Source organism: Equus przewalskii, chromosome 21 (genome assembly GCF_037783145.1).
Source record: "Equus przewalskii isolate Varuska chromosome 21, EquPr2, whole genome shotgun sequence".
In the NCBI taxonomy this organism is placed as follows: domain Eukaryota; kingdom Metazoa; phylum Chordata; class Mammalia; order Perissodactyla; family Equidae; genus Equus; species Equus przewalskii.
The window spans coordinates 44,663,209-44,686,866 of NC_091851.1; the positions used below are offsets into that span (position 1 = coordinate 44,663,209).

Genomic DNA, 23,658 nt, shown 5'->3' on the forward strand with positions numbered 1-23,658 from the left:
TTGATTCTTCTGAAAGTCATTCTATTGATTTCAACTTGCACTTTCTTGAAGATTATGTATCTATTACTTGAATCTCAAAAATATTTCAAACATCTGGGTTCTGCAAGCCAGACTCGGATGCGTTGAGGAGACTTGGAGACAAAGGACTTCCCAGGAGGGAGCTCTCTGGGTGAGATGGAGAGTAGAAGGTAGTATTGGAGTTGGGCCCAGCCCAGGGGTACAACTTCCGAACCTGTGTCCAGGAGCCCCTAGAGTGTCTAGGCATGTGTTCTGGGCCAAGTGGCTCCTCAGAGAGTCTCCAAGAAGTATGAGACCCTCAAAGCAATAGGAACCCCTGTCTTCAAAGGCCCCTGGACAGAGTGGTCCCTCACAGTGAGCAATATGACCTGCGTACCATCATTCCACTCCCCATCAAGGGCTGAGCCAGACCCTGAGGTCTGATGTGACCCATCACGTCAGCTGAGGGGCTCTTTTGTTACTGAAACACAGAGTTGGTCATTGGGGGCATTGCTTCCCCGGCTCCTTGTTTGGCATCTTAATTTTATTAACTCTAATGTTGCATTAGTTCTTAATCGGCTATTTCTATAGTTTGAGGGTGGAGGGAGGACAAATCCGAAGGGCCTAATATGTTTTACTAGTGCACTCATTTCCTGGACACACAGTTTTTTTGAGAAAATTCTTCCATGACACCATCTTTTTAAATAACATCTTCCGTGTTTACAAGGGAGGCTAATGTCTGGGTTACCAAATTATCTCTTGGTTTTTTTGATAGGGAGTTTAGGCAGTCACAAGCCAAAGAACTCTTACCTCTTTGTGTTGAGCAGATGTGCCTAATGCTTTCTTTTGACACAGAATATGCAGCCAGTATCTGAGCATCCCATGCATACTCCAGAGAGGAGCACAGTTAGGATGCGGTGTGGAGCGAGAGTTTGAGCATTAAGTCTAAGTGATGTTTCCTACTGGGGCTGGCAGTGTGCTTTAAATAATTGTATTCTGATCATGTAGGTCTCTCTTTATAGGGCATCTTTTATGACCAAGACTGTCCAGTACCAAAATGAGCTACATAAATTCCTAATCTGGGATACAGCTGGACAAGAACGAGTAAGTCACTCTTTCATTTACTACATGTTTTTCTGAGGCCCAAATTAAAGCTCTGACTAAACTGTTGATGTCCATGTCATTTCACGTTACTCACTTCTTTTTGTGCTAGAGACATTTTTATTTCCATTTGCGTAGGCCAGCCTTTTTCTTTTCAATTAGAGCCACAAAGTCCACTGATGGAGAAAGTGATAATGGGCACTGAGGGCATTTTTATACTTTTTAGTGTCTTAAAGTAAATGCTGACTAACAGGCCTGATAAAATCCTGCTCAGAGCATTGTGTGTAATTTGGGGCTTCATCCTCTAGCAAAGATATAAAAGAATTAGTGGTAGAAAGGGAGAGTTAAGCACATCTCTTTTATAGCCACCTTTTAAAAGCTAAAGAGGGAACTTTACAGCATATAAAGTTTGAGATTTAAGTGAAATGGATGAGCTAACACAGTGCCGTGCAATAGGTACTTAATAAATGCCTGTGGATCAAATTGTCCGAGGTGGTTATCTGCTTAAGGAAGAGCCTGAAGGAGAAGTAGAGCCTGGGCCAAGGCTTCACTGTGCAGAATGGGATTTGGTGAAGCCCACCCAAATTGGACAGAGGTGGGAAGGCAAGGAGGAGACAGATGCTTGCCTGCTGCTTCATTTTCACTCTGGGCCCCAAGTCTGATTTCCCTGTCAAGGTGCCTCTGGCAGCCACCCCATTATTCAGCTGCTGTTTAATTTTGTTTTCAACCAGTAGTATCAAAACAGAACATCTGATGGATACACAGTGCTATCTTAAGCTCTTAAAAGTATACCAGAAGTAATCAGGAGAAATAGTCTGTCATCACGGTCTTATCTAAGACAGCGTAGATACTGTGTGTGGTATAAAATCTGACAAGAATCATCACAGACAAATGGAGGAAAACAAAGCAAGCCATTACTGTTGTCCTAGACGTAGACACCGTCCATTTGTACAGATTTAATGTCTTAAGTTTGCTCTGTTGGATTTCTCCTGTTTTTTTTAACACTGGCTATCATGCCCTGTGTCCAGTTACTCATCTGAGATCCGTCTGCTCAGCCTCCCGTCCCCACTTCTGTTTTGTTGGTGCTGTGCATCCAGAATGGAGCATTTAGGGCAACTAGACCTTTGCTAACCAGCACTCTCCATCCTTGAGTAGTGTTGCTTCCCACAGAGTCTTCCTGAATATCTCTGTAGACACAGCCCTGGCATCTGTCCTGTTACCCAGGAACTCGTGTGGCTCTTCATGCTAGTAATGTTTGTACCCTTTCACTGCATCCCATGTTTCAGTTACCCCCTCCCATATGTTTGATGATACAGAAAAACCCTCATCATAAAGAATCATGCTGTAATACAGATTCCATTATGCTTTGAATCAGAGCCTGTCCTGGTATACACAGTGATGTATAACATCTTCTTTTTACTAGAATATAAAAAAAGAATAACACAAGAGTCTATGCTTCTCCCTTACTGCTACCATAATAGCAGGATTCTGTTAAGTTTTGCAATTAGCTGGTTTGCCTGGCTCTTGTTTCCCCACTTTTCATTGATTCTGCACCAGGACTGGTTGCGCTGAGATGCAAATCTGCCTCACCCCTCCCTGAAGCACAGTCAGCCAGCCAGGGGCTGGTACAGGGAATGTGCGTGAGGCAGGCAGGCAGGGGTCAGAGAACTGCTCAGTAGAACCCAGTGTTGGAGGAGACAGTGAGGAGAGGATCAACTGGTGAGCACTCACTCACATCCAAGGTCGCCAGATCACAGTCTTGAAGAAAAGCTAAACCTCTGGCAGCTAATCACACATTGTTTGAAACACTGTGAAGATCATGCCAGACACATCTTTGAGCTTGTTCTGCCTGCCAGTTTGTCCTAAGCAAGGCCTTCAAGGCCATGACAGTATGCCAACCTCAGCCGGACTCTCCATTTTCACCTCCTGCCACCAATTTATCCTCTAGTATCACACTGCCTACAGTTCTCCAACGTGCCATGCAATTCCATACCCTTGCACCTGTATACTGTTGTTCCCTCTGCTTAGAATACCCTCCTTCCCACCTTCAGCCTAGAAAACTCACCTCTAATGTCACCTCATGGGGGTCTTTCCTAATGATTCCTGCTATTCTCAGATAAGTAACCACATGGCCGTATGCCCACGTTGCTCAGACCCAAATCTGGAGGTTATCTTTGATTCCTCTCTCCCCCTCAGTCCTCCAGATTGGCTCCATCAGCATGTCCTGACACAGCTTTGTCCTCTAAATATCTCTCAAATATGTTCACTTCTCTCCATCTCCACTACCAGCACTCTGCTCGCAGACACCTTTAACTTCACCCCAGTATTCCTTTAGCCTTTTAACTGGTCTCCCTGCTGTCACTCTTCCCAGCCCTGCCACCCTTATGTCACTTCTCCTCATAGGACCCAGAGGGATTTTTTGAACACAGATCAGACCCTATTATCTTCCTGCTTAATCCCCTTCAGTAACTTCCTGCTGCTCCTCTCATAGTAGCCAAACTCTCAACAATGACCTAAGAAGCCCTGCGTGACCTGCCCTACCTCCTTTCCTCCGTGCCCTCCTGGTCTAGCCTCCCTCTTTCCTCTGAGTCCCAGCCCAGGGGCCTCCATTCGCTTCCTCGAACACTCCAGGGTCTTCGTCCATGAGACCTTCACACACATCGTTTCTTGTAGTGGAGCTCTCTCTTCCCTCCACTGGGAACGTGGCCAGCTAGCTCTTTACCAACCTTTTGGTCTCAGGTTCAGTGTTACACCCTCAGAATTTTCCCCAACCCCCCTGTGCCTAAGCAGGGCCCTGGTTCTTTCTCCATCACTGCCCCTTACTCATTTTCCTCAGGATCCTTTTTACAAGTTGTAATTACATTTCTGTCTATTTACCTTTAATGACAGTGTCTCCCTGCAGACTGTAAACTTTGAGAGCTAGGACCACAGTATCTTGTTCACTGCTGTATTCCCAGTGCCCAGCACAGTGACTGACAAAGAGTTGATGCTCAGATATTGGTTGGACCAATCAGTGAATGAACTCTTTGGGGTATTTCTTTGTGTCCTGAGCAGTCTTTGATTGCCCTTATGCATGGTATCATCACCTATTTCCTTACTTGTCTATCTTCTGTTAGACTGTGAGCTCCTTGGGGGCAGGGACTGTCTTCATGTCTGTGCTCTCAGCCCCTGGCACACAGTATTGATGCCAGCAGATTTATGTCAATGGATTGCCAGCCCTGCTTTGGTGCAAATAAGGAAGGACATATCCCCTACCTACTTTTACCTTGTGAGTATTGCATGCTTCAAATTTCAAATTTCTGGTATTTGCATATTTATTATTCAGTTCTCTGTAGTAATGAGTTTCTTTATGGCACCAAAAGTCATAAGATGAAAACCCTTTTTGATGAACTTACCGTTCAGACGTCCTCCCCATTTGACCCTCTCCTCTGTTGCTGTATATAGTTTTGACAGATGGATTGTCTTTTTGATGGTCCAGTTGTAATTAATTGCAAAGTGATTTCATTAAATCAACAAAAGTGATTTTGGAGAACTTTGCAAATGTCATGCAAAGCAATTGATGGTAGGGATCTTGTTAAATTAAATGAAGAGAAAAATACTGATCAGGATGATGATATTAGTGCTTCAGAAGATGATTTGTGTTTCAAAGCGTTGAGAGGCCTAGGGAAAACTGGTGGAGTCCTTAAATATTTTTGTAAAAATTTTATTTTTATGATAGGACTAGGAGAGTCAAACATGAAATGCAAGATAGCCATCATACGGTGCTAGCATATAGCTTTATCAGAATCACAGTCAAGTTATCAATCAACTTTGATTCAGTGTTCATTAAGGAAACTAGCTCCTGGTTGCAGTAATAAACCTAAATTTTTTCTAATATCAAATAAAATGAAACTTGTTTTCATAATTTTAAATTTAATTTCTCACAGTAGAGCCCTTGTCAGACCTTTTTGTCCCTGTTTGTTATATTAAATGAATTCACTTTGTGACCTTTTCCCACCAATCATCCTTCACTAACAAGAAACTCCTACAGTAGCATGGAGACAGACCCAGCACCATGCACAAATAGGCCTACAGAGACATTATCATAAATAGACCGTAAACATAGCAGCAGCATTTCAAATACTTGCCATCTGTCTGTGATTACATAAAAGAAAGCTTCTTAACCAAAGTCTAATAAACAGTGCATCCAGTCCTTAAAGATATATATCTCTGAATTTTAATGTCGTTTCTCCTGATAACTGTTTCCAGAGGTCAGAGCACCAAGAAGGCACAGACTCATTTATCATCACAGTAGTCATGTAAGGAATTGTTCTCGTGTTTAAAATCAGGAAAAAGCATGGTAGCTTGGTATCATCTAGAACTAGGGTCACACTGTGGTCTCTGGGCCAAATCCAGCCTGCTGCTAGTTTTTGTAAATAAAGTTTTATTGGAAAACAACCATGCTGGGGCCGGCTCCATAGCCAAGTGGTTAAGTTCGCGTGCTCCGCAGCGGCGGCCCAGGGTTCGGATCCTGGGCGCGGACATGGCACCGCTGATCAGGCCACGTTGAGGCGGCATCCCACATCCCACAACTAGAAGGACCTGCAACTAAGATATACAACTGTACGGGGGGGTTGGGGAAATAAAGCAGGGGAAAAAAAAAAAAAAAGAAAACAACCATGCTTGTTTGTTTACCTATTGTCTGTGGCTACTTTCACTCTTCAGTAACAGAGTTGAGTAGTTGCAACAGAGACCACATGACCTGCAAAGCCTAAAATATTTATTGCCTGGCCCTTTCCAGAAAAAGTTTGCCAACCCCTGATCTAGAGCCAAGTTTGGAACAGAGACGTGCTGATGTCCTTTAAGTCTCTTTTTAAGCTGCCACCTTCTTTCTTTACACCAAAACAACGTGGAAAGTGTTTCAGTTTCAGTCATGGCAGAGTGGCATGTAGCAGACTAACCCTCCCACAGATGACCATTATCTATAAACTCTGGATAAAACATTAAAAACCAACTATCTGAAGGCACTGCCAAGCAACTACATGTAGTCAGGGATTGAAAAGAGAACGACATTGGCTGAGACTCACACTTTTACAGCTTTTCCTCAGAGGGCACTCCCCAGTCCATGCGGCACAGCGTAGCTAGGACTCAAACAGAAAGCCCGTCTTTTTAGCTGGCAGTTTTGGGGCCAGAGTTTAGGGCTGCTACAGCAGCTGGAAAAAGAGGAGGCAAATCCCAGAAAAGATGGATCCAACAAGGAGGGAAGCCCTAAAATCTGCTATAAATTCTCCTCAGGTCTTTGCTTGACCCTCCAGTTGTGAAGGCACAGGGGAGACACTAAGGAACCCAACAGAAAGCAGCAGCTGGAGGAGTGACTGGATGGAGCAGAGACAGCTGCTGCTCATCACAGGACGGGGAGTTTGGAGTGGAGTCCAGTCCTGCCGCGTTAAAGGGGGTTGGTCAATACAGGCTTCCCTTGAAACTTCAGAAGGGCCATGCCTTAGAAGTGGAGACCATGTCCTAGTACTAAAGGCAGACCCAGATAGACGCACCCTAATCACACATAAAGCCAGTCTCGGCATGATTAGCGAATATTTCAACACTTTTCAGAGAAGGTAACAGAAACCAGATAATTTAAAAATGTTCAAAGATTTAAAGGAAAAGTAGTCTTATCTACTTAACTATGGATGAGGAATCTCGCACAGAATGGAAACTAAGAATCAAATGGAAACACTAAAACTGAAAACTGTAATACCTAAAATGAAAAATCCACTAGATGGACAACAAAACAAATTAACCAATCAGAAGAACAGAGAAGGAGTGAGAAAATGTGAACACAGTCTCAGTATCATAAGGACAAATTCAAACAATCTAACGTGTGTAACTGGAGACCCAGAAGTTGTGAAAGGGGGTGGGAGGGGGACAGAAAAAAAGATATTTTGAGAAATAACGGCTGAAAATTTCCCAGATTTGGTAAAACATACCAACTCACAAATCCAAGAATTTTAGCAAACCTCTAAGTACAAAGAAAGCCACATCTAGGTACGTCATAGTCAAACTGCTGAAAACCAGAGTTGACAAGAAAAATCTTGAAAGCAGCAGAGATGATAGACACATCTTCTACAGGGAACAACAATGTGAATGACGGTAACTTCTCACGGAGGCAGTGCAGGCCAGGAGACAGTGGAGCAGTGTCTTTAAAGTGCTGAAAGCAACACAATGCCAGTCTGCCAAACTTAGCTTTCAAATATGAAGACAAAGTAATGACCTTTTTTATTAACTTTTTTTAAGATTATGATAGTTTACAACCTTGTGAAATACCAGTTGTACGTTATTGTTAGTCATGTTGTAGGTGCACCACTTCACCCTTTGTGCCCTCCCCGACCCCCCTTTCCCCTGGTAACCACCAATCAGTTCTCTTTGTCTCTGTGTTTAACTTCCACCTATGAGTGGAGTCATACAGATTTCATCTTTCTCTATCTGGCTTATTTCACTTAACATGATACCTTCAGGGTCCATCCATGTTGTTGTGAATGGGACGATTTCATCCTTTTTTATGGCTGAGTAGTATTCCATTGTATATATATACTATATCTTCTTTATCCAGTCAGCAGTTGATGGGCACTTAGGTTGCTTCCACGTCTGGGCTATTGTAAATAATGCTGCAATGAACATAGGGGTGCATGGGACTTTTGGATTTGCTGATTTAGTAATGACATTTTTAGAAAAACAAAAGCTGAGAGGACTCAGCAGCAGCAGTCCCAGAGAGCTGTTCAGGCTGAAGGGAAATGACACTACATGGTAACTCAGATCCATAGGAGGAAATAACAACCACAGAAAATGGTGAACATAAAGATCTAAAAATCTTTTTTTTTTCTCTTAGCTTATTTAAAAGACTGCTGGCTATTTAATGCAAAAATTACCACACTGGATTGTGTGGTTTATAGCGTATGTATATTTAAAATATTTGACAACAATAACACAAAGGACAGTGGGATAAAAAGAATTAGATCATACAGGTTGTGATATTTTGCATGAGGTGGTTCATTTTCAACTCTTAAGTAGACTGTGAGGAAAAAATGAATATTGTGGTAACGAGCAACTACTTAAAAAGTAAAACAAGAAGGTCTAGCTAAAAAGCCAATGAACAAATTAAAATATTAAAATTGAATACTAAAAAACATTTAGTTAATGCAAAAGAAGGGAGAAAAGGAAGGATCAGAGGAATTTTTTTTAATGGAACAGATATAAAACAAATAGCAAAATGGTAGTCCTAATATCAGTAAGACCAAATGTATCAGTGAGTACATTAAATGTAAAGGAACTGAGCATTCCACTTAAAACGTAGAGGTTATCAGATTGGATCAAAAATCAGGATCAAACTATGTTCTGGTTATAGGAGGATTACCTTAAATATAAAAACAGATAACTTGAAAGTAAGAGAGTGGAAAAGGATATTCTGTGCAAATCATAAGCAAAAGAAAACCCTTGTGTTTATATCAATAGCAGTCAATATCAAAGTAGACTTGAAGACAAGGGTTACTATCAAGGATAAAGAAGGGGCATGATAAGAGAGGCATTAAGGAACTTTCTGTGTTGATAGAAATGTTTTGTATCTTGGTGGGATGGTGTTTATGTGGATGTATACATACACATTTGTCATTTTATCAAAATTTAATGTCTTTTATTAAACTTAAGATCTTTGCATTTCTCTATATGATTTGTACCTTACAAATTTGAATGCAAAAACAAAAACCCAGCAACCTTGTAAAGGATGTTGCCAGTGTGATGCATCTAACAGGAAAGCTGATGCCATCACCTTTGTGCCATCTCTGTACTCCCGTTCCTTCCACCTTGGAAGTCAGTCCAGCGTCTTTTCCACCAAATAATGTTGTTTCCTTTTCTGTAGCGCTTTCTTGCTACAACCTCTATTTTTGTTTTTTTTCTCTCTAAAACTTAACATATTTTATTGAAAGTTATCAGGCTTTTACCCCAAAGGCTGGGATCTTTCTCACAGACTAGTAAAACTTTATATTAGGGACATTTGAGTCTGGGATTTAGTTTGGCATCACCCCATATTTAAACAATTCTTCTTCATTTAGTCACCAATTCTTGCTTACCTGCAGTGTGCCAGGAGCTAGGCCCCAGAAATAAAATGTATACTAAACAGGCATGCTGTCTTCTCTCATGGAGTTTAGTCATAATTTCACTTTCTTTTGTAAAACTCAAATTAACGTGAAAGTTTGAAAGCCAAAGGCTAAGCTCATTGGATAAGAAGTTGCAGCATCTATAATTCTGTATGTGAATTGTACTGTGCATTACATGCTCACCTCTGATGACAGTTCCTGCCTGTGTTTGGGGGTAAGCCACCAGAACAGAGCAGGATGAGCATACCATAGTATGACATCATCTGTAGGGGTCCGGTTTGAAAGTCAAGATGTAAGACAAAGAGCAAGTATAGGTAAAATTCTTGTCTTTGAACATTGGCCTCACGTTCAGTGAGCGAGATGCTCACACTGGCACATCTATATGCCCAGGAACCGAAGCTGATTGCAGGAGCTTCGTGTTCTCCATCTCACGCTCGTCCAGAGAAGTGGCCCACTAAATCAGCCTTGCTATTTAAATTGTTATTCCTCTCCCTTTCCTTTTCCCTCCTGGTTGTATTTCAGGGTGGGGGAGGTGATGGGTGGGAAGGAGCCATGCATACAGAGTTGAATTCATGTAAATGAAATGACATCTGTACTGCATTTGGGAATTGCCACGTGCAGGAGATATCAAAAAAGTGAGTTACAAACTCATCTAAGTAGTGAATGTGAATGTGTGCTCATTTGTGTGGCACGATCAGCATTTAGATCACAGGGTTATCTTTACAGCACTCAAATGCAGCCACTTCTCTGGAGAACTGTTTACAGCTGTATTTTTATCTCCCTGATAGTTTGGGAAGCCAAAGTTTAAAGGACTGTTGAACAAATGAATTTGGGAATTATAACATTGAGTTCAATTAAAAAGCCTTTCTAGCTGAAACAATTGTTTACAGCACCATATTTAATTCCTATAAAACTGTATTCTAAACTATCTTCTGAGAGACATTGCAGTGTTACATTAAAAGTTTTCGCCTTTGGTAATTACGGGTTCATTTGCTTTAAAGCATCATGTCAACTTCTTTGGCTTAAGAGAAAGATTACCTTTTGTGCAGCAATAATGGGCTTAAAAGTCTAGTAAAGAACATATTTAACCTGTTTTCCCAATTTTGTTTCTTTTTCCCTCTTCTCTACAGTTTCGTGCCTTAGCACCAATGTACTATCGAGGGTCGGCTGCAGCTATAATTGTTTATGATATCACAAAAGAAGTAAGACTTACATACCATTTTCTTTAGACTCTTCAAAACTTTCTTTTGGTTACTTAGCTCTCCAGTTGCTTTCTTCTTTTGTGTTGCAGGAGACATTTTCAACATTAAAGAATTGGGTGAAAGAGCTTGGACAGCATGGCCCACCTAATATTGTAGTTGCCATTGCAGGAAATAAGTGTGATCTTGTCGATGTCAGGTAAGTTATTAGAGCAGGAGATTACAGTGTTCATGATGTGCTCATTGCAATATCCAATATAAGAATCTTGCTTTTATTTTATCTCTGACATTAAAAAAGTCCTTTTTGTTGTTTGGTTGGAGTCCTGAAGTTTCAAACTAAATTAAGAGTTCAGACATTTAGAGCTAATTAGATTGTGTCTATAGCCAGGTGTGTAATTTATTTAAAGATTGGTTGCATCATACTTGACATTATCTGAGATTAGTGTAGCCCCCAGCTCCCATGACATAGGATACTTGGATGGGGAAAGCATATTTTAAGGAAAGAATATTTATTAGCAATTTCTCTGGCCTGCTTCCGTGATTCCCAAAGCAAGGGCTTTGTTTTTAGGGGGAAAGAAACCCCTGCCACTCTCTGATCATTCCGTTAACTGCCTTGCTACTGGTGCCGAGTTCGGTTTGGTTTGGTTTGGTTTGGTTTAACCATAGAAGGGGTGTAATTCAGAGGACCATGTGTCAGGGCTCTTTCGCCAGCCATTTGTGACATTCTCTGTCATCTGAAATCTGGTAAATTACTGGGTACCAGGTGGGGATGACGTTAAGCTCTTGATGGGTAGAATTTCTGATTTGCAATTGTTGCCTTCCAGGGAAGTCATGGAAAGAGATGCTAAGGACTACGCTGACTCCATCCATGCAATTTTTGTAGAGACCAGCGCAAAAAACGCGATAAACATAAATGAACTCTTTATAGAAATTAGTGAGTATTTCTGTGCCCTATTGGTTTCCTGTGTGCAGAGCAACTTAGAACAGAATTATCTTGCTGGGTAAAATTCCCTTCTTACATAGTGTAGTCTACTCTGGTATTGTTCTCAGTGGAATGAGATTTGAGAATGTAAGAGCAACAGCCAGTTTTCATATCGTGTTATAATTGCTGGAGAGCTGCTGCCTGATGACTGTAGCCCTTCTAGAAAGAATGTCACTACTGAGTAAATAATGCGCAGGGCCTGGAGGACCTGGAAGCTGTCGTCTCTCCCTCTTTGTCTCTTTAAATGTGTTTCAATTAGTCTTCCAAAGTCATTGAAAATGAACAAAATAAATAAAGGGAAATGGAATGCATGTGTAATTCCACTTTAAGAAAACCCTCAGAAATTAATACTAGGGGAATAAAAGTTAAGACCTGTTTTCCCCACCCCTCCCCCTTCCCTTCCAGAAGTGTTGATAGGATGACACTAGATGGAAGAGAGGCGCTGCATACCTTTGGGATCCTCTACTGATTGTATCTATGTTTATTCGTTTCATTCAAATTCCTCAAAATATTTATCGAGAACTGTTCAACGCTCAGGGGAGACAGCAGTGAACAAGACAGGTGCAGCCCCTGTTCTCCTAGAGCACACATTCTACTGTGGGAGGCAGACAGTGGTCACAAAAATAAATAAGATCCTTTCAAATGACAAGCAGTGATCGGAAGAAAATAATACAGGATGAAGTGAAGGAATGTCCGCAGGTGGTCGGGGAAGGCCTCTCTGAGGATGTGATGTTGGAGCTGAGATCTGATGGAGGAGGTCTTGCAGAGACCTGGGGTTCAGGTTAACTGGACATGTCAGACTACCAGATGGAAAACAGGAGGAAGCCGACAGGGGACAGCGACCTTATTCATTAAGATCCATCCTTTGGGTAAAATCTGAGATTACTGAAGCTGGAAGGGTGCTTGGCCATCATGCAGAGGACGGGGCATGAACTTCAATGCCCACTAGGGCCAGGCCGGGACAGCCCACCAGTAGAGCAGGCCTGGGGCGAGGGCTGGGACTTGGGGGGCTGCAGGAAGCCCTGGTGACCTTGACAGCTGGCAAGTGCAGGCATAGCTCCAGCAGTTGGGGCCATTCTGGAATGTAGATTCCTCGTTACCCAGTTGCTGGGGTTATTTTTGTTTTTATTTACATATATATATATATATATTTTTTTTTTTTTTTTTAAGATTTTATTTTTCCTTTTTCTGCCCAAAGCCCCCCGGTACATAGTTGTGTATTTTTAGTTGTGCGTCCTTCTAGTTGTGGCATGTGGGATGCCACCTCAGCATGGCTTGATGAGCGGTGCCATGTCCATGCCCAGGACCCAAACCAGCGAAATCCTGGGCCACCGAAGAGCAGCGAGCGAACTTGGCCACGGGGCCGGCCCTACTTATATTTTTTTGATGTTTTTAGTTTGTTCAAAGAACCAGAGATTTGAATTTTATGTAACATGTTCCCTGGTTTAGATTTGGCCACTAATTCAAATATTTTCAGAGTACTATGCAGGTCTGCCAAGCCTACCTGCTCCAGCTGTGGCCCGTGGACTGCTGGTTTGCAGCCTCTAGTGCAGCCCCTTCATTTCAACATTAAAAAGCTGTAATATTTATTGTCTTCCTAGATTGTAAATAGCAGTTACTCGGATGCAACTGAAAGGCAACATAAGGCCAGTCGGAATTTTTCACAGTTCAAGCTAAAATATCTGAGTGTGTGGTGTCATGAGTGTGCTAAAATTATCACTGTTTTTTTAAATGTTCTTTAGCAGTGTTGAAAACAGGAAGGTAGTAACCTATACCAACAATGAAAATTTTTATATAAAAACTAGCATGTACATATTCATTTTAACTGTGAAAAATAAAAAATAAATGTTTGCAAAGATTAGAAAAATTTAGAGAGTTTTAAATTGAGTTTACTGTTTACTGGGTGTTATAAAATTGCATTAGCCGAGTCCCTGGCATGCTAACTTTTCACTGAAGTGTAACATGCATACAGAAAAGTGCTCATATCATAAGTATAAAGCTCAAACAGTTTTCACAACTGAGTGTACTCCTATAATGGGCACTCAGATCAAGACCCAGCAGGACCCCAGAAGCCTTCCTGGTGCCACTCCAGTTCCTTCCCCTCCCCTCAAGAGAACCACCTTGACTGCTAACTCTTCAGATCCGTTTTGCCTGTTTTTATACTTTGTATTTTTTAAAACATGCTGTTTACTCTTTTGTGTCTTGCTTCTCTCCCTCCACATTGCATTTGTTAGATTCATGCATATCACTGCCTGATTCCTTCTCATTGCTGTAGTGTGTGCGCGCATGTGCATGGGTGCATATGTCAGTGAGGAGAATGTCTACAGTGTAGTTACCCATTCTGTTGATAAGCATTTGGCTAGTTGTTTCCAATTTAGAACTTTCACAAGTAGTACCTCCCTGAACATTCCCCTTCACGTCCACTATGTGCACATTTTTGTTGGGTATATTTACACCCAGGAGAAGAATTGCTGAGTCACTGGGTATGCACGTGTTCAGTAAGAGTTTCTGCCAGACAGTCTTCAGAGTGGTTATACCAATTGATGTTCCCCAGTGGTGTGTGAGGATTCCAGTCACTCTCCCTTTCTGGTGAGTAGGTAGTGACCAGCAGTTATGACAGCTAATGAAGTTGAGCTCCTTTCCGGATATTTATTTGCATTTATATAATATCTGGATATCCTCTTTTGTGAAGTTTTGCCTATTTTCCTGTTGGGTTACCTGCCTTTTACTTAATGTTTATAGTTTATTTTGGATATGAGTCCATTGTTGATTATGTGTATTGGAAAGATCATCTGCTTTGTGGCTTGACCTTCAGTTTTCAATCAACTGTTTTGATGAACTGGAGTTTTTAATCTTAATATAATGCGTTTATCCTTATTCTCCTTTATGTTTAGCACTTCTTGGCTTCCGTTTAAGAAATCATTGCCTGTTCTCAGGTCATGAAGTTGTTCTCCTCTGCTTTCTTCTAAAAATATTTCAGAGACGGCTCTGTAATACCAGCTGTATGTCCACTATGGGTTTATTGAGAAACGTCTTATGACAGGAAGCTTCAATAAAGCTTCTAAATAAATTTGCCATTTATTCACAATAGTATCCACAGGCATTTGAAGAGTAGTTAGGACATACTGGGGGACATTTCTAGTCATATAGACACCATGAGTGGTATACCCACCCAGATGTGCAGGCTGCTCAACATGCTGGAGTCTCCAGGCTGGGTAACGACGGACCTGAGAGTTGGTGGATTGCATCTAGGCCTCGTTAATGCCAAAAGATGCGTGTGTCATTTCATCCCACGTTTTCAAAATACCTCGGTGCCAGGTACTGCACTACCTGGATGCTAGAAACGTAACGATGAAGAAACAGATCTCTTCCCTCAAAGAGCTTAGGGTCTAATTCGAGGAGAGAGTTGCGTAAACAAATATGTAATAACAGGCTTCTCGCTCCTGATTGACTTCAGTGTCTGAAGTGTTGGAGAGAGTTAGGAAGTAGGAGAGCGTCAGGAAAGCCTTTGTACAAGAAGCAACCCCTGAGTTATCAGCTACATAGGTGGATGGGTGATTTAAGATTTCTCTCGAAATTGACATTATGCTTCACGGAGCAGTAAAGTGAAACCTGTTCATTTTTATGCATTGTTGGTAGGAGAATAAAGCGGCATAACCTCTTCAGAGAGCAATTTGGCAGCATCTGTCAAAATTTAAATTGCACGTCCTTCCTGCATTTGTGCTAGACAGACACTGGAAATACAGTGTATGTGTCAGATAAATACCCAGGAGTAAAATAGCGTGACCCAGCTCTTGCATTCCTCTTCATTTATCCTACATATGCACTCTTAGGTTCACAAAGATAGTTTTTGCACTGTTGTTATTAACATCAAAATATTGGAAACAAACTAAATATCCATCAACAGGGGAGTTCTTAAGTAAATTACGGTACATCCATACAATGCAGTATCATAGAGCTATTAAAAAGAATGCTGTGATGGAATAATCCCCAGGATCAATCAAGTGAAAACACAGCAAGATGGGGAGCAGTGCACACGGTGTGCTCCTGTCTGGGTCTAGAAAGGGGACAGGTAGAGGTGTATGTATACTGTGCATGTCTGTGCACGTCTGCCTCTGGAAGGTGGCCTCTGCCGTAAGACGGAAGGATAGGCATGTTCTGATTGAATTTTTTTTTTTACCATATACAAATATTACCTACTCAAAACAAAATGGTATTTTTAACGTAATTTTTTTAATTAAAAAATTTTTACTAAATTCCACATTAATATCCTTGTCTGGACCCTGGAACAGAAATAGAGCATTAGTGGAAAAACTGATGGCATCTGAAAAAAGTCTGGAGTTCAGTTAATAGTGATGTGCCAACGTTGAATTCTTCATTTTGACAAATGTCCCGTGTAAGACAGGATGCCAGCGTTAGGGGAAACAGGGTGAGGAGTATACAGCAACTCTGTGTTACCTTTGCAGCATTTCTGTAAATCTAAAATTATTCCAAAATTAAAAGTTTGTCAAACTTTTTTATTTTAATGAAACCCATCACATTGCATCTGCAAAATTGTTGTGTCTGAGAATGAGCAGATTTGGAAAGTTAAAGCTCATTTCCTTCCCTTGTCTCCTTTTTGTTTAGGTCGAAGAATTCCGTCCACTGATGCCAACCCACCATCTGGCGGGAAGGGCTTCAAACTCCGAAGACAGCCTTCAGAGCCCAGACGGAGCTGCTGCTGACTGAGCCTCAGCCCCTCAGACTGGATGATGACGTAGGTGGTCCTGAACGTTAACAGGAGGGCGGGGACCCTGCCGCCACGGGTCGCCTAGCCGGTCTTGGGCCTTCTTCATGCAGAAAGGATTCACGGAACTTGACCGGTTGTTTCCTCTTTGGAGAGCGCAGCAATAATAGTTCAGTCTGTGGACCTCTCTTGTGTAAAGAATCTCTGGTGTACAAAGGGACTACATCATTGGCTTTTGACCTTGCCGAAAAGGAACATATAATTGTATGGATGGTAGGATTAAGTTGTTGAGTAGTTTTGTAATCAAGATTTTATGTAACATTTGTAAAGGGAAAATTAGCACTTTTGTGAGTTTAGGGGGAAAAAAGATCTTATGGAGATTATCATTTCCGTAGTTGCCCACTCCCACTGTTATAGGGAGTTGTATCACTGACAGTGTGGTGGGATATGCTAAGTGGAGGGATGGCAATTATTGTTTGAAGCTAAAGTGGGTTATTTCTAGGACTGATGGAAATTATTCCATCCCGCCATCTCTAAAGTATTTTTCATTGATGATATTAGCCCAGGATACATACAGTAAGTTAACAACAATAACAATTGCATAGCTCACCTTAGGTTTGCATTCTGACCCTGTCATATATGAGTCACCAAACACATTATTGGCACCTTTTTAGGTAAGCTCTCATGATCAAGATGGTGGTGGTAGAGAAGCTGCCTGGAATACATTGAATTGTGTATGTTTAAACTGACTAGCAATGGTTTAAAAAAGAGGAAGAAGAGAGAAAGTGGTGTAAATGCTGTCAATTTTTTATTTAACCCAGCTATTTTGGTGGGGAAAACAATTATCTGTTGCTTAGAATATGTAAAGTTGTAGTCTATATTTATGAGACCATTGCTTAAAGATTATAAATTATGTAAATACATTAATAAATTCTGTGTTTTGTTCAACACTCCATTTAATCTTGCACCCAGCCTCCCATCCGCCCAGTCGCTTTCGGCCGATGCCCAGGAGCCTCTGGAGCACATTCACGCTGTGGGAAGCGCAGAGCGCGCAGCTTACAGTCTGCAGAGATCTTCTGCCTTCCCTCCCCGCACCCTCCACATCCCATCTGGAAATCATGATAAAGATTACGCACTTTGACAAGCCTGACTAGCCCTTGCTAGCTTTGGGGTAAGAGATTAAGCTCCAAGCTCAAGTCATTTACCTGGTCTTGGTAATAAGTTTCTTTTAGCTTTTATAGCGACCTCAGACCAACTGTTTTAAGAGAGCTTTCCTTGTTAACAATTTAGCTTATCTTTCCGTTTCCTTTATTTTCCCCTGCCTCTGTTAGTGGTTAACACTCTTTTCCCTCAGGGAGCCTAATGAGGTTTTTAATATAATCTAAAAATAAAGCGCTGAAGTGAAGTTGGTGAAAATTTGTTCCTAGTCTAATTTGGCACCCTTCCAACCTGACTATTGTAAGGGAAGGAAATTTACAAGATTAAATAGGAAATGAAACAGCTTGAATTTCAAACTAAATTGTGTTTGCAGAGCTATCCTTAAACTGAACAGTCGAAACTTTTAAAAATAATTGTTATTTCTTTGTGCCCCCCACTTAATAGGGATAGATTTTAATGGGAAAATTATAGCTCAGATTAGGTAAAAAACGATTCCCTTTTCCCTGGTGTACATCTTAAGTATTTGAAATTGCTTATGCTCTTATTGAAATCGTATAGAAGGAATGTAGTTCGTGAAAATTCTAATGCTGTTTTGTTTAAAATACATATAGACTTCTCAACACACCTAGCATCTTGCTTCCTTCCCAGCGTGAAATTAGCAAGCTGTAAGAGAAAACTCCTGGTTCCAAGGGCTGGGCTCTTTACACTTGAAGGCAGTTTAACTTTGTTTCATATATGTCCAGATGGATGGGGGTGTCTGGCCACTGCCCTGGTGTGTCCCTGACATTCCCACTGCTGGGCCTCTATCTCCAGGACAACAAAATAAAAACAAAAGTTCCTTGACTCATTACCGAAGAGGCAGTGCAAGTGTGGCCTTTTCTGTATCGTTTCACCAAAAGATGATACAAACCTGTGACCTTCACATTTTTCCAGCAAACCTGTCAGTCAGTGTTGATGACTTCATGGTGTCTGGGTGCACGGGGAAAGGCCGAGTGCTTCCGTGCCTCCTCTCATTGGTGAGGCTTCTGGATGCCTCTGATCCTCTCATGACATTCACTGTATTTAGCCCTGTGCTGTTGGTTTCTTGTCCAGATTTCCCGTACTCCTTCCCATATGTAGAGAATGATTCTGTTTGGTTATGGCCATATGTTTTATTGAGAGAATGAATAACGTATGGCTTGTGCAACACCGCTGTTCTTCACGCGTGTCTGGGGCCTCTTATCCCCTCATTTTCATCAGTCTGTCTCAGAAATTGACGTGGAACTGTTTCTCATGTAGTATCTTTTTAATGCTTAACACCAACAGCAAATTGCTATCTATCTCAGATCCATAATCCATACTCTATGAAAAGAGGGGAAAAAATGTTTTCATTTATTTTTTTGCTTCTGAAATGCAAAGATGAATATTAAAGTCAGAAACAGCATTTTATTTTGAACATACTTTGGATTGTTAACCTAAGCAATGATCTAATATGTATTTCATACATTCTTTATTGTCATTTTTTACTGTGAGATAAAGGCTATATTTCAAAGGAATTGAGATATAGCCCATCTATAAAAATCTTCTTTTGGTTCCCTTATGACACAGGGCCATTTTAAAAACTTGTGAGACTGAAAAGAAAAATCATTAATTAGCTGCAAGTGTATATTGATTCCTCTCAGAGTAATTGAAATAAGCTCTTTGCAGGTGTCCAATCCTGGTAACCATTGGTCTCTAGAACTCTCCTTTCACACAAGAGTTTTTCTGATTCTATGATAACTAATTAACTATCATTTGGTGATTAAAAGAGCATAAAGTAAGAGTATGATTAAGTGTCCTTCATTTGAAACTCTCCGAAAAGTGATTAGGGAGAAGCACCTACTGCAAGGCCTCCTGGCTCCAGTGAAACCTCCAGCAGCTGAAAGATTTCCTTCCTCTGAAGTAGCGCACTGCCTTGTTGCCTGTTGACCATTTTGTTTGGAGTGCCTGGCTCCTGTGACACACGAGCTTCCTGGATGCCTCCCCGTGTCTGAAAGGATCAAGCCTTTTATATGACAGGCTTGACTTCCTCCTGTAAGGGGGGCTGGTGTCCTTCTTGACGTTATCAATTTTCATTGTTTTTAAATATATAAAAAGGAAAAGAAAACCATATTTAATTTCAGAACTCCTCTTTAAGTCTTGTACTTATCTCTTTTCTGTTGTCAAGAAGGAAAATAGGTCTGGAAGACCTCTGTATTAAACTCTGGGAGAGAGTAATGACTGTGCTTTAGATAGCTCTTTCATGGCTGGCCTGGAGGTGTCAAACCAGAACATCCATACTTCTGTGGCATTGTGTTAAAATGCGCAGGTTTGATTCAGATTACACTGCATTCATTGGCATAGCCTCAGAGCTTGAAAAGGCCTTTATGCATTGCTGTGTGCATCTTTTGTCTTCTGAGAGTGAGTTGCAAAAGAGGTTATAAAAATTCTTAAAAGCATTTTTTCACTCCTTTTTTTCAGAACATACTGAGAACGTGATTCATGGGCCCTTAGTGTATAAGATAGAGGTTCACAGTGTGTTATATGACAGATGATCCCCGGACATACTCAGTTGCTTTTGCAAGAACCTGTATAAGTAATGACAGAATCCTTTCCTTCTAGGAGAAATTATTGGAAGTCCCTTAACTCTGATCTAGACTAGGAACCTGCTTTAGAACATTTGGGGGGACATGACAGCCCATGAACTCAGGCTGGCTCTCTGCTCTAAACTCACCAGGCTGTAAGTGTTCGTCCCAGCTATGTCATGAAAGTTAAATGGCAGTCATAAACTGGGGAGTGTGAACCTCTAAAACATCTTCATTGTCTAAAATTGTTTTAAAGGGACTAGCAGCATGACTTCTGTATACGTGGTCTACCTCTTAACAGTTAATACTTTTAAAGGAAGAAATGGAGTGTACTGCGGGGGTCAAGCTGTTACTCTACACCTGCCTTCAATTAGCTTGGTCCATCAAAAATTTTTAACTGATTCAAGGTAATGTTTAGGAGATTTATTTTAACTCCTGTGGTACTATGATAAAAAATAGTCCAAGCAACAAGTCTATCCAGGAGATAAACATTATGCTGTATTGTTTTAGAAAAGGGACGTGGGGGTGGAATTTAGGACTGAAAGAAACAACCTCTACCGATTTCTCTTGACAGCAGAGTTACTTGTCTTGACTTCCAGTAATAGAAATCCAGGCAATTTGATTATCTCATTTGCAAGAAACATTACTGGAATTCTGGGGCATTTGTCCTGTTTTATGTGCAAATGAAAGTCTAAAAAATATTAGAAGGCTATTACATTTTTTGGGAGCCTCCACTTTTTCAAGCTGAGAGAGTGAAAGTGGGGGGGACCTGTTGTGATGAAGTTTCATTAGACATAGTGGAGAAAGTGAATAAATAGAAGCACGAATCTCCATATTTCTCAGTTTGTCCAAGATTCTCTTAGCATATAGGAAAATGATTTACTTTTCAAATCTAGAAGGACTTCCAGCAGCATAGATCAACTTTAATTTGATGGTCTGTACCATCAGAAATAACTAATATCTGTGTTCTTTCCTTTTAGAGTATAGTCAGTTATAGATACGCTAGGATATTTTTGCTTTCAAAACAAAAGGATTCAGAAATTTAATAAAAAGAAAAATCTTAATCTTTCCATCTTTTTTTTTTATTACATTAACATTTTAGATAGTAAGATTAGTATATGTCATCAGTAGATCCTGGAATTAAAACCATAGAGTCTTAACAAATTTAACAAAAGAATTTTCAGTTTATTGCCAGTTCATTTTCAGATCCGTATGGTGCCCAGTGCCTCATCAAAATGCTTCATAGTTGAAACAAACAAAATTCTGGGTAGCTTTCCATGAACAGGAATTCAAGTACCAAGAATTCAGCCAATTAATGGGAAATCCTACGATAGTAATGATTTTTTGAAAGAGCCTTCTTTAATTGACAGTTTTAAACTGTGGACCTTAATCTGCTCCTTAATCATGCAACAGAAACAACATATGCTGGTTTTGATGCCGCTTTTTTCTTTTTGAGGAAGCTCAGTCCTGAGCTAACAGCCGCTGCCAGTCCTCCTCTTTTTGCTGAGGAAGACTGGCCCTGAGCTCACACCCACACCCATCTTCCTCCACTTCATACGTGGGACGCCCGCCACAGCGTGGCTTCATAACTGGTGCTAGGTCCCTGCCCGGGATCTGGAGCAGCAAACCCTGGGCCGCTGAAGCAGAGCGCGTGAACTTAACTGCTGTGCCACCAGGCCAGCCCCTGGATGCCACTTCTTGATTCAAGAACTTTTTAGTGTTTCCAGAAGCAAATTGTTTAATGCGGTACTTCAGAGGAAATCATGTTTAAAATTGCATTTCACGTGTAGGGCGGATAATCTTTACTCAGAACTGAAATTGTTCAGGGAGCACTGACAACATCTTTTGTCACATTGTAGAAAAACCGAGCATACCTTCTTCCCCAGGGTGAGTCCAGAGCCGCTGGCCACCCAGCTGGAGTGGGGCAGGCAGCAGGCCCAGGCCGCTTTGGAACATGGTCAGCACACAGCTCTGTATGACATCACTTTGGGGCTTAATCCTAGTATCATTTGTCCTTTATTTATTTTTTAATTAAATTTATATTTGAATAATCACTTTTACTCCCTGAAAAATTTTGAAAGCAGGGCTCGAATTTGTGTGCCTCGGCTTACTTCTCACATGAGATTGTTACATAGTTTATGAAGCTTCTTACTACGGATCACCCACATGATGTCAGAGTGACCGGTGGATTTAATGCAGGGAAAATAAGCGGGCAGCTGGCTAGTCAGAACAACTGATCAGTGGCTCTATTTTTAAACCATTTGTTGTGTTGTGTAGACACAGCTTTATTGCCCTGGAAAAGATTTTTTTTTTTACACTCATCCAGCTCAGTCCTTCCATCATTTCACTTTATGAGTCACTCACGTAATTGTCAGTCATGCCTCTGACCTTCTTAAGAATTGACATCTTGCCTTCTCTGTGATCGAAGCAGACTTCTTGCCTTATCTCTCTTATTCTTCTCCTTTTGTGATGGGCTCTCTCTTTAAGACGCTTGGCACCAGCCACCTCATTATTGCATGTGACATCCCTTCCCATGCTGCCTTACATGGCCGCAGTAAGGTTTACCCACCACGTCCGACAAGTGAGGCGAGACGCAACCAGCACTGTCAGAAAACACAAGGGCTAATTTGAGGTGGAGAACTCCAGTATTTCCAGGGAGGGAGTGGCAGCACCAGCTTCCGGTGGCAACATGCTTGAGTTGCATGATAAGATGGTTTTTACCATTGGTAGTGAGATCATTGAAGTGTCAGAACTTTGCTTAGTTTGAATAGAGCATTTGCTAAAGTCTGTAAAAACCCAAGTCTAAAGTCAGGAAGAGAAGCAGCTATGGAGATGAGCCTAGACGTTTTAAAAAAATAGCTGAGCTATCGTACCAGCAATTCTTATTTCTCCTAAAAATGTCATGCCTTTTCCAGACCTGATGCAAGGAGTGAGATATTTGTGCCTTTTTATAATAGCATATATTATGAAAAAAAACAAAACTCAGTTGCTTACAGTTTAGGCCGCTTTGTAGCACTGTAAACAGCCCAAATTTATAGCCGTGGCTTCTCTGCACGATGCGTCGCTTGATTACCTGTGATGAAATATTGTAACGATGATTTGCCGAGCTTATGTGGGCGTTTGAAGACGTTATTTTTGCAGTCTTAACCTTGGGCTGGACCTAAGTCCGCACAGAGACCACGTGATGTCTATTGTTTGTGGATGCTGACAGAAGAAAAGCTCGCTCCTTTGATTTTTGTTGTCAGATTTGTCTTTTCATGCTTATGCTGGTGGTAGTTCACAGATGGGGCTTGGTTTGGCATAGTTTGAAACTATATTGTTTTGGCTTGAATATTCTATAATAAGCTTTTATAGAGTATAATATGCTAAATCACTACAAAATTTGTTGTATTGTAAGAAAGGTGTAAACATTTTGTTAATAAAATGCTATGTTTACAAATAGATGTATTTGCTTTTCAAATGGTTTCTCTTTGTGATAGTATTTATCACACGTTTTTCTTAACCAAATATTCTGAAGTCATTTCAAAGTGATTTTTGAAAACTAAAGTTCCAGAACTTTGATAGCTATAGTGTCTGGTGAGTAGCAAGATACTTGTATCTGTTGAGCCAGCCTCCCAGCTCGCTGCAGCTTCATCTTACCCATCTCCTCCCTCCCCGCGTCCTCCCATGGTTAAGATGCCGAACAGTGCTGGAGGCCTGCAAAGGCTCCAGAGAGCGTTTAAGAGGGAGCGCCATTTCTCCTTGAGCAAGACACCATGGTTCAGGGAAGAAGAGCTTTCCACCATCT

The 23,658-nt window shown here is 41.1% G+C and overlaps 1 protein-coding gene across 2 annotated transcripts in view; it reads left to right on the forward strand.

Moving 5' to 3' along the window:
• RAB22A (RAB22A, member RAS oncogene family) overlaps window positions 1-23,314 on the forward strand; it is a 60,860-nt gene extending 37,546 nt beyond the window's left edge. Inside the window, exons 3-8 of one of the 2 annotated variants that reach the window (XM_070588572.1) lie at window positions 1,020-1,101; window positions 4,215-4,366; window positions 10,355-10,426; window positions 10,516-10,622; window positions 11,248-11,357; window positions 16,032-23,314. In XM_070588572.1, the coding sequence (XP_070444673.1) occupies window positions 4,283-4,366; window positions 10,355-10,426; window positions 10,516-10,622; window positions 11,248-11,357; window positions 16,032-16,129 (471 nt within the window). In that variant the 5' untranslated portion in view covers window positions 1,020-1,101; window positions 4,215-4,282 and the 3' untranslated portion in view covers window positions 16,130-23,314. The remainder of the gene's footprint in view (window positions 1-1,019; window positions 1,102-4,214; window positions 4,367-10,354; window positions 10,427-10,515; window positions 10,623-11,247; window positions 11,358-16,031) is intronic. The other variant, XM_070588571.1, reaches the window with a different exon arrangement.
• Window positions 23,315-23,658: the final 344 nt, after the last annotated feature.